Raw genomic sequence first — 11,695 nt, 5'->3', positions numbered from 1 at the left:
TCTAATTCCACCAGAGGCTGAACCTTAAGCCCTGAGATATATACTGAGATCTATACATATATTATATTTGAGATTTATGATTTATAAGTTGATATTTTTATTTTTATTGGAAAGAAGATATATATTGAGATTTTTAAAATCGACAAGCAGCAGCAAGTCGATACCTGAGCTGCATAAAAATAAATGCATACGTTAATGATTTAAAAGCACATGTTAACGTTTCGTGCTAAAGAACTAGTGAGCTAATCTGTGATATTTTATTTTTATATAGTTGTTCTTTTTTTTACTATTTTTTGCTTGTTGCTCTATATGTTTCTATATTTATTTATTCGTTGATATTTTTCTGTGTAATATATGTATCAAATTTTTCATGGTGTATCCTTTATTTGTTTCCCAACTTCCATGCATGACCAATCTCATATTTATTTATTGAGTCACCAGTATTGAAGTATTAAGAGAATTACCATCTGACTTCATTCTTCACCGAATAAGTTGGTTTAGACAGCGATATCTAGCATTGATGATCGAATCTTTGGAAAAACACGTTCTAGAGATTTATATAAATTGTCCAAGAGCAGTGAATTGCGGGAGATCCTGGGCAAGCCTATAAGAGTTTTGTCTAATTTGTATTCAAAGAACCACATTCAGAGTTGTATAATTTTTTACTCAAGCTTTACCGACTGCAACCAAGCCAGGCAAACCGTTATTCACAAAATTCATAAATAAATTTGCCAAATTTAAGCCAAATAAGCTTGAATCAAGCGACCAGCATACAAGACGTCGAAAGTCTTACAGACCTTCACAGTGACTTCATAAAGTGGGGTAGTGAGACTTTCGAGAAAAAAAAAACTTTCGAGAGTGGACTTCGAATCCAACAACTCGCTCTACAACAAGCTTGCTATAATCATATAAGCTGAGTAGAGACCAGGTGGAATATCCGAATAAGAGTGAATGATAAACTGGACGGATTGGAGAAAAACCTTATTGAACTGAAATCAGAAATATTGAGGGGTCAATCCAAGCCTGCCAGATCGTTTGCCGAGGTAGTTCAGTTGCCACCAGGGATACTGAAGAAGAAGCAACAACAAAACCGCAACAGCAGCAGCATCATAATCAATAAGTGGCGGGACTGGAATTAGTGCAGAGAAGAAAAACATTGTTATAGTGAAGCCGAGTGTAGTAACTGGAAGTGATCAAGAGAGCAGTGCGAGAGTCAGGGAAACTTTAAAAATGCATACTAAAAGAAAAATATTTGAAAATTAAAAAAGCCGTGAACTTACATAGTGGCGGAGTTTTACCTGTTATGGACCCAACAGAAGATAAGGAACAAGTTTTAGGAAATAAAATAGTGAACAGTAAGGACTTGAAAATCAGCACTTCACGAATGAAAAGCCTAGAGTAATAGTATATAACATTCCTAGCGGATATTTTTTTAATAGGGATTTTTGCAACACACTTGAGAAAGAAAAAATTGAAAAGGACTTTATCCAAATGTTCAAAGTAGGACAAAAGGGGAAAGAGCACACCCATCAGGTAATTGAATGTTATCCCGATATCCGGAGAGGAATAATGAATAAAGAGCTATTATATGTAGATTGGACCTCTTGTAAGTGAAAGATTATGCATCAGTATCACGTTGTTTCAAATGTATGGCTGTAGGGCATGTTTCTAAGTTTTGCAAGGCTAAATCCACAGTTTGTGGTCACTGTGCTTTGGAAGGAAATGAATTCAAGTCCTGTCCCAACAAAGCACACGCCTGTGGAGCTTGCCTACATCAGTTTTACTCTTGGATAATAAACGCAAATAATAAAAGTTATTTGATCAGCTGTTTTAGCACACTTGAAATTTGGACAATATGAATGTCAACAATGCTTGTCGTCGTCGACTGTGGAAATTTACGCACAAACAAAATGCACTTTTAGATTCAGTTCGAGCCGGCATGATTCAACAAAGCCGGGCTACATGTCCACACTTGTTCAACAGTGTCGATCGATCCCATTCGGCATAGTGTGCACGTACCTTGAGCTTGAGACCTCACTTCGTTCGGTTAATTAGGAATTCATTTTTCTATAGTGATGTTTTGTATTTTGATTTATCTGATGTATGAAAAATCACGACTTCAAGGTTTCCAGACAATTGATTGGTATTTATTTTATCATTGATATAACCGTTTTGCCTTTGTGGTTCATGCTTTTTTCCCATTCTCTCTTCTAAGAATCTCTGGAATCCCTGCCACTGCGGTCTTCAATAAAATATGTTTTTTTTCTTTATTTATTATTTTGATCAATAATGTATTAAGTATACTTTCCTACATACATATTTCTACATACTCATTCTTAAATATACATCAGCACAATATATTATCTATTTTATAATCAGAAATTAATAATACATCCATAATATAAGTGTATTCTCTATTATTTACTTCTATGATCAGATTGAGCTTATTATGTATAAAGTGGAACTCCCCCCCTACACACAGTGGATAGTCTAGTAGGGGGATTCAAAAATATGTTGTATATTGTATTTCTTATTCGTGTATTATGTTTTTTGAAATAAACTGAATTGAATTGAACTGAATTAAATATTGTGTTGAATTTTTGATTGATCGAAATGGGTACAGTGAGCCACAATTCGGATACAAGAAGTTGGCTGGTGGTGGCCAGTTACTGGACGCTGGGAGCTCTGGCAGCATTGGCCGTCAGGAAGCAAGCCTTCCAGAACCAAAGCTTGGCCCAGATCACTAACCCAGGGATAATGAACAGAGTGGGCTTCATGCGTCTGGTCGTGGCTTCAGCTGAAAATAAAGATGGCGGCGGTTCGCGAATACTCCACTTGGGCACTCAGTGGCAGCGGGACCTTGACAGTGATGCATCCACCAAAGGGGCTCAACTCAATGAGTAACTCTACTCTTCTTCTTCTTCATCATCTTCTTCACCATTTCCTTTCCTCCTCCTCCACCACCTCCTACTCCTTCTCTTTCTTCTCCTTCCTCTTCACCAACTCCTTCTCCTTCCCCTTCTCCCTTTCCTACTCCTTCTCCTTTCCTCCCCTTTCTCCTTTCATTACCATTATCCTCCTCTTTCTCATCCTCCTTCACCGTCTCCTTTTGATTTTCCTTTTCATTCTCATCTCTTCTCCTTTTCCCTCTCCTTCTCCTTCTTCTCCTTCTCCTTCTCCTTCTCCTACTCCTCCCACTCCTTCTCCTTCCCCCTCTGTTCCTCCTCTCCTTTCATCAGGAAAGCTACCCAACACAATTCAGTTCAATTCACTCTCTCTCCCGAATTCATTCGCTCTCTTTCACTCTATCACCCGTTTTTCACAGACCAGACATCCGTTTGTTTTCACTTCGATTTCCGGAGTTGAGCATTATTAATCTTTGTTCTATCTTATTCTTCCTTTTTCCAGTTTTGCTTCTTTTACACATAATACTTCTTTTTCTTCTTCTTCTTTTTCTTCTTCTTCTTCTTCTTCTTTTTTCTTTCTTCTTTCTCCTTCTCCTCCTCCTTCTTCTTCTCATTCTCTGTCTCCTTCTTTTTTCTCCTTATCTTTCTCCTTCTTCACCTTCTCCCTCACCTTCTTCCTCTTCTTCTTCTTCCTCTTCTTCTCCTTCTCATTCTCCTTCACTTCATGCTCTTTCCAATTCTCCACCTTCTTCTACTTCAGCATCTCCTCCTTCCTCTTCTCAAAACTCCTCCACCTTCTACTCCTCCTCTTCTCCTCCTCCGCATCTCCGCCACCTTCTCCTCCTCCTTCTCCTTCTCTCTTCTCTTCTTCATCTCCTCCTTATTCTTCTTCTTTTTCCTCTTCTATATTGTTTTTCCTATTGTACTCCTGTGTGTTGTGAATCAATCTAATTGAATTGGAAAAAATATCTGTAACCTGTGAGTTTATGAAACTGACATCTGGTATTGCTATACGATCTCGATATATAGCTATACGAGATGTGCTGACCATACTGAATATCCTCTACTCTGAACTTTGTTGTTTCAACTCTTCAACTTCATGTTTTGAAGGTGTATGGTGCATGAATGGAACCAGATGTATAAGACCAATCACAAGTACCATCCAAGAGTGCGGGAATTGACCCGTGACAATATCCATGAATTTGATCGAGAAATGTTTGAAACTGTTTTCAAAATTGTGAACAGGACATTTGGATATGTGTGTGGATTAATGATGTGAATAGGGTAAGAGATCTTATTTCATGTGATAATTTGATAATCATATTCAGTGTATTATTGAGATTCATAATCTTGATATCCCAATCCAGAATGCCATGTACTACTTGGGCTATGTTCTTTGGAATATATAAGAATGGGTTCCATATTTTTGAATTTGAGAAGGTTCAAACTATTCCATGATTGCTCCGGATAACTCAATCAATTAATAGTTTAGTTGGCCGAGATATTAGTTATTATTGAGATATGAGATATTAGCAAATGTCATGAATAAGGCACTCCGTGGTCATTTTTGAGTAACAGCCCTGGAAGATGTCTCAATTTCTTCGCCAAAAATTTCAGGGTTATTGCTATATCGCTTTATTTTAATAACCGTTCAAGATATCAAACCGGTTTTTTTTTGACGAAAATATTTTTTAAATCTCCCTCTATAATTCATGATTCATAAAATTTTCCTCTAAACGCATATTTGATTAGTTATAACCTTTAAAAGACCAGAAAAAACCTTTTTTCTCAATTTGTTCAAATTTCTTCCATTATAACTTTTTTTGTTCAAGAGGTACAAAGAAATTTCAAATCTATGGCATTTGAGCGTTTTTTCAACTTTGGAACAATATATCTCTATACGCTTTTACGTCAAAAAATGAGTTCCCGAGCGCCCTCCAAAGAAAACCCTGCATGATTTCTGGTGTTGTTTTCCATACACATGAGGTAACATGCTAGAACTATAAAATCGATTCTTCCATGACTAATTCAAGATAGAGACTGGCAAATGGTCTCAATCTCTTTGTTACAACAAGACAAGTAAGAATATTGATGATGGAAACAACGAAAATATTCGACATCATTGAAAAGTACAAGATGGCGGTCATTATTGACAGAGATTTTTTATGACGCTTGTTATTCAATTATTGTGAGAGATATTGGATTGGTTTACCACCAAAGTTTAAACCAAAAGATGATGTCCAAGAGAATCATCTCATTTCGACCACTCTTCCATTATTTATTCAACTTCAAAAACTTGAAACATACATTTTTCGGGGACAATATTCCACTTTTCACTCTGTATATATATTCGCAGTGAACAAACACTAGTATTATTGGCACAGTGTGATAGGATATTTCCTAAGCTTCAAAATGACCTCTGGTTGGAGGCTGTAAGTCCATATTTCAGGGCTGAAGCGTCATTGGAAAAATAGTAAAAAGTACTGTTTGTAGCGGAAAACACGCTTTTTCCACCAAATGCCAATACCAACAATTAGAAAACCGTGTAACTCATGACTCCTTCAAGGTACATACTTGTGATGATATCAATCTCTTTATAATGATATTCAGAAAGAAATTATCCATGATGGCAATCTCAAAAACCTTTGTCATCATGAAAAAAACAGGATGGCGGCAAAAATATGTCGATTTTCTAGAAATCGTCTGTAGTCTAATTCTAATAATGACGAGGAATTGTGTCAAATCAGCCATTTGGAAGCTCCAAAATAATCATACTACAATATCCAAGTGATTTATCCAATTCCACCAATTTTACTTTATAGTGAGGTCAGTGGCGAATCATCTGATATTCGCCACCTGTGATCAACAACTTGCATTAGTTGTTTATTAATTGCATCAGTTTATTCAATATTTTCTCATCAAATTGAAGTTCAATTTAACATCTTTACATCAAAACATCTAATCATTCATCCAGTTCTATATAACCTGTTTTATCATAGGAAATCCACAAACCAAATTTCCTATATTGGTGACCCCGACGTGATGAACAGCAAGCATTTTTACATAAGAATGGGTGAAAAATGCGAGAACGGCTCAATATCTCACACACAAAGATTATTTGATGATGGGTGTGATTGGGGATCTTACTGAAATTGAAAATACTACTTTACTATGACTTCAAAAATCTGGTCCGCCATCTTGGATCTGCCATATTGAATGCAACTTTATTTTTTTAAATAGGAAGGTGATCATGTGATACATGATTTCGTTACGAAATTTCATGAAAAAAAAGAATGGCTGAAACCGCATATCGATATCTCAACCGTTTAGAAGTATTCACATTATTAATCAATACTATTCAAAGCAGAAAGGAGAGAAAAAAGTCCGAGAACGGCTTAATATCTCATATACAAAGGTAATTTGATGGTGGGTAAGATCAGGGATCCTTCTCAAATTGAGAATCCCACTTTACTATGACTTCAAAAATCTGGTCCGCCATCTTGGATCCGCCATATTGAATGCAACTTTTTTTTGAAATAGGAAGAGTGTCATACGATACAGAATTTCAAGGATGAATGAATGGCGAAGATCGATATCATATCTCATACCGTTCAGAAGATATTCACATTATTAATAAATATAATGCATTAATCAGAAATGAGATACATAAGTGATATTGATTAATAATGTGAAAATCTTCTGAAAGGCTTGAGATATCGATGTGTGGCTTTCACCATTCATTTTTTCTTGAAATTTCGTATCAAAATCATGTATTGCATGACAACCTCCCCATTTAAAAAATAAAGTTGCATTGAATATTGTGGATTCAAGATGGCAGACCAGATTTTTGAAGTCATAGTAAAGTAGTATTTCCAATCTGAGAGGATCCTCAATCATACCCACCTCATGATCACAACCTTTTATGAGATACTAAGCTGTACTTTTCTCTATCCTTTCTGCTTTGAATTGTATTGACTAAGAATGTTATTAACTTCTGAACAGGTTCATATATCAGTAGTAGGCAATTGCAGATTTTAAGCACCAATCACAGATCAGTATTTGAATTAGGGGGCGGAGCTTAAGCTCCCACAAGGGGGTTCCAGACCCCTGCTTCGAGTGGGAAAATTCATTTATAACCCCCTGCCTGGACCGGTTCTCCTACCAATATGAAAACCGCCATTTTAGTTCAAGTATTTATTTTAAAAAAACAAACTTATGGCATAGCTTCCAAGCAATCCCCCACACTTTGCATGAGAAGACTCCATTTTATAACCCCCTCCTAAGAACCTCCCACTAGAATGAAGACCACCATTTCAGTTCAAGTACTCATTTTAAAAAAGCAAATATGCAGACATATCACTTGCAAGATCCTCCTTCCAAACAAGCCCATCCCTGCCACCCCCCACCGCCACTGCCATGTTACTTTTAGCTGGTATCTTATAACTTTGAAGATTGATGTTTATTACTTTTTCATACACTTATAGAGCCTTCTTATGCAAAGTGTGGGGGATTGCTTGGTAGCTACGGCCATAAATTTGTTTTTCAAATAAATACTTGAACTAAAATGGTGGTTTTCATATTGGTGGGAGAACCGGTCCAGGCAGGGGTTATAAATAGAGTTTTCCTGTGCAAAGTGCAGGGGGGGATTTGGGCAGGGTTTTGAAGCCTCCTTGGGGGGGGTTAAGCTCCGCCCCCTAGTTTAAATACTGCTCTGTGATTGGTGCTTGAATCTGCAATTGCCTACCACTTAATCGATGTGCGGTTTCCACCATCCATTTTTTCTTGAAATTATGTATCGCATGACCACCTTCCCGTTTAAAAAAATGAAGTTACATTCAATATGGCGGATCCAAGATGCGGACCAGATTTTTAAACTTATAGTAGACTAGGATTCTCAATTTGATCAGAATCCTTAATGACACCCACCTTCAAATTACTTTTTTGTATGAGATATTAAGCCGTTCTCGGACTTTTCCCACTCTCTATATTTCTTGTGAATTAAGTTACCTATCCATGAAATTTTGCATTGAACAATTCCAAGTTTGTTTTTTAAACACTTTTACTTTCCTTGCCCTATTACCATAGGTAAGGAAAGTATGCTTTCCAAAAAAAATTAAGGTACCCCAATTTCTAAATTTCTATACGTTTCAAGGTCCCCTGAGTCCAAAAAACTGGTTTTGGGTATTGGTCTGTAAGTGTGTGTTGTGGGTGTGTGTGTGTGTGTGTGTGTGTGTGTGTGTGTGTGTGTGTGTGTGTGTGTGTGTGTGTGTGTCTGTGTATGAGTGTATGTGCGTCTGTGTATGAGTGTATGTGCGTCTGTGTACACGATATCTCATCTCCCAATTAACAGAATGACTTGAAATTTGGAACTTGAGGTCCTTTCACTATAAGGATCCGACACTAACAATTTCGATCAAATGCAATTCAAGGTGGCGGCTAAAATGGCAAAAATATTGTCAAAAACATGGTCTTTCAAGATTTTCTCGGAAACGGCTCAACGATTTTGATCAAATTCATGCCTAAAATAGCCATCGATAAGCTCTATCAACTGCCACAAGTCTCATATCTGTAAAAATTTCAGGAGCTCCATCCCATCAATGCAGATAGATTCTCAATTATCAGGCTTCAGATACAATTGAAACAAAAAAAATCAAGTGGAGTAGATTGAGCATGAAAATCTCTACAATAATGTTCAGTAACATTTTCACCTAAAATGAAAATAAGCTTTAAATTCGAGAAAATGTGATTATTCAATCGCAAATATTGTTGATTCTATTATATCATTCACTATGAAGAGATAGCAGACCTCATGTGTGTCTCCAGCGTTATTGTCCTGTCACCAGCTGGCTCAAGTATTTGAATAGTAGACTTGAGATGTGCGGGAACACTAATGTCGGGTGATCAATTTTCATAACGGCAGGGAAGTTGTGTGAGTGTGCCACACCAGATTTTTGGAGATGGATAGCAAGTTTTGATTTCTACAAGAATGGAATTACATTTCTGGAGAATGAATCAAGTAGTGAACATAATAAAAAGAAAACACGTTTTGAATACGCCAAACATCTGGACTGAGAGAACAATATAATATCTTGATGAGCATGGATGAATAACAATTTCAGGAATGGGAAAAGATGAGTGAACAGTCAAGGATGAAACACTTGTTTATTTACTGATGCTTATAACCACTCAGTTGGAGAATGCTTACAACTGGTTGAAGGCATATGGCAACCTCTTACTTTCTTCTCAAAAACATTATCTTCATAAAAGGTGCTGGCCAGTATACTATGACAATCTCTTGCTTTCTTTCCAAAAAAATTATCTTTGGAAGAGAAAGTTGTTGGCCAGTATAGTATCGCTAGCCACTTGCCGTTTATGTAACGGTACAGCATTTTCACCACCTCTTATGCCAGTTTCACACGGCAGAGTCCTCGCTCCTGGAAGATCATATTTCATATTTGCAGCTCTCCTGTGCTTTCACATGGGGATCTTACGAATAAGCCGACAGATCTAACAACTCCGACGTTTGCTCAAAGTATATGACTCATCACTTTTTCTCAAAGTCTAACTTCCTTAAAAATATAGATAGAAGATTTCTGATTTCGGATTTGGATTCAGCGACCCAAAATTCTTTAAAGCGTAAGTTCCATTTTCAAAAAAACCCGAAAACAAGGGAGTTATAGCTGTTTTAAATATAGCTTTCCATCATCATTATGATTATATAGTACATACTAAGATAATAATACTCCTGCCTCACAAGGGCCAGGCAAAAGTTTCAAGTTTGAACACCTGAGAAGTTTAAAATAAACATTTTTAATTTTTGAAAGTTCTAGTTTCCAAAAAAATATTGAACTATGGAAAGATGAATCCAAATATGAATCATAAATCATCTCCACTCATCACACATAAAATAGGAGGAAAAGGAATGTTTTACAGTAGAATTCACTGAATTTCAATTGTCATCAACAATCCAATTTATCAGATCCAATCGTTGTATATCACTTTAAATCCCAGCAATTATTGACTTTTCTTTTAACAATCAAAAAATCTATATGAACATACAGTAGAAAACATATAAACATTGTGCTGATCTGAATCGATCTATTGTAATAATAGGAATTGAAAGAATAGAAAATGTCATGCCATTCCAAGTGAAACTGATGTCTGTGTATTAGAACTGCTGAGTGGATAATGCATATTGAAAAAGTCATGATAGTTCAGACCAGCCTGGCAACTTTGATGCTTTTGAAACCGGAATCTTGTTTTATTTTATTAAAGAATGATAAGCACAGTGCTGCCATAATGCAAAAAGCATAACCATTGTATCAATAATTCTAAATTATCGTACTGTATCTCGTGAAGACAGTTACTCAGAAAGCGTTTTTTTATTGTTCGATGTTTTGTCGTCCTTATGAATTCTGTTAAATCAAACATAATGTATTTGAGAAGTTGTGCTGATCCTGTATAAAGAATTCATAGGAACGGTAAAAATCAATTTTATGAATCGATGTACATGTAACTGGATTTAGAAGATCAATACCATAATGTGTTCTATCATTATTTAATCACAGAAAGTTTAAGTGGAAACATTGGGCGCAAACCTTCTGCCATGAGGGGACAAATAAATTTATGAAAAGCTTGATAGCTTGAATAGTGATCTGATATTTGTTACACGTTTTAGTCTAAGACATAATATGTCTTAGACTAATTTTTAATGTTTCTCAATCGGCAGGAAAACTTTGGTTATTCAAAGTTATCTTACTCCCTTATTTTGGGGTATTTTCAGAAATCAAGATAAATATCCTACCAAATTTCCTACACGAATACAGTGTGAGTTGTATTATAATAGCTACAGTACTTACGTACTGTATAGTACAGTACCTGTTCGTTTTACCGTATAATTATATGACAATAGAAAGCTTTATTAAAAACAGCCATAACTTCCTTGTTTTCGGATATTTTCGAAAACGGGACTTAAGCTTTAAAAGATTTGGGGTCACTGAATCCAGATCCGAAATCAGAATCTTCCTATCTTCATTTCAAGGAAGATAGTTTCTGAGAAAAAGTGGTGACTGGAGAGACGTAGAATCACCATTTAAAAGCGACGATTTGTCCGCTAGTATCTCGATGCAAGCTGGTTTCTTCTTGCTCGAGGGGAAAAAGACGTGACAAAACGAGGTTCCTGGCTAGGGGTCACCATGTGAAAGACACGATTGACTCAATGTACTTCGACAAAAAAATGTGAACACTGTTCAGTGTTCAAGTTGCACGTCTCCTATCGTGTGAAAGTAGTCTTAGGCCAGTTCACACGGCAGAGACCTCGCTCCTGGAATATCATATAACAGAGATCATATTCCATATTTTGCAGCTCTCCTGTACTTTCACATGGGGATCTTACAAATAAGCCGACAGATCTAACAACTATGCCGACGCTTGCTCAAAGTATGACTCATCACTTTTTCTCAAAGTCCAACTTCCTTAAAAATATAGATAGGAGATTTCTGATTTCGGATTTGGATTCAGCGACCCCAAATTCTTTAAAGTGTAAGTCCCATTTTCAAAATACCCAAAAACAAGGGAGTTATAGCTGTTTTAAATATAGCTTTCCATTATCATATGATATATAGTACGCACTAAGATAATAATACTCCTGCCTCACAAAGGGCCAGGCAAAGGTTTCAAGTTTGAACACCTGAGAAGTTTAAACATAAACATTTTTAATTTTTGAAAGTTCTAGTTTTTCAAAAAAATATTGAACTATGAAAAGATGAATCCAAATATGAAATCATAAA

The 11,695-nt window shown here is 36.2% G+C and overlaps 1 protein-coding gene across 1 annotated transcript; it reads left to right on the top strand.

The window, feature by feature from the left end:
• The first annotated feature begins 2,613 nt into the window (after nucleotides 1-2,613).
• LOC111059788 lies at nucleotides 2,614-4,185 on the top strand. The gene is made up of 2 exons (XM_039435773.1): nucleotides 2,614-2,897; nucleotides 4,017-4,185. The coding sequence occupies exons 1-2, from the start codon at nucleotides 2,614-2,616 to the stop codon at nucleotides 4,183-4,185; spliced, it is 453 nt and encodes a 150-aa protein (XP_039291707.1).
• The last annotated feature ends 7,510 nt before the right edge of the window (nucleotides 4,186-11,695 follow it).

Source organism: Nilaparvata lugens, chromosome 9 (assembly GCF_014356525.2).
Source record: "Nilaparvata lugens isolate BPH chromosome 9, ASM1435652v1, whole genome shotgun sequence".
In the NCBI taxonomy this organism is placed as follows: domain Eukaryota; kingdom Metazoa; phylum Arthropoda; class Insecta; order Hemiptera; family Delphacidae; genus Nilaparvata; species Nilaparvata lugens.
This window is presented reverse-complemented; position numbering and strand designations above follow the sequence as displayed.

Bases quoted from the DNA above. Each gene is read 5' to 3' on its own strand.
- LOC111059788 (XM_039435773.1), top strand. From the start codon at position 2,614: ATGGGTACAGTGAGCCACAATTCGGATACAAGAAGTTGGCTGGTGGTG. The intron at 2,898-4,016 runs TGAGTAACTCTA...CATGTTTTGAAG, and splicing joins ACCAAAGGGGCTCAACTCAA to GTGTATGGTGCATGAATGGA.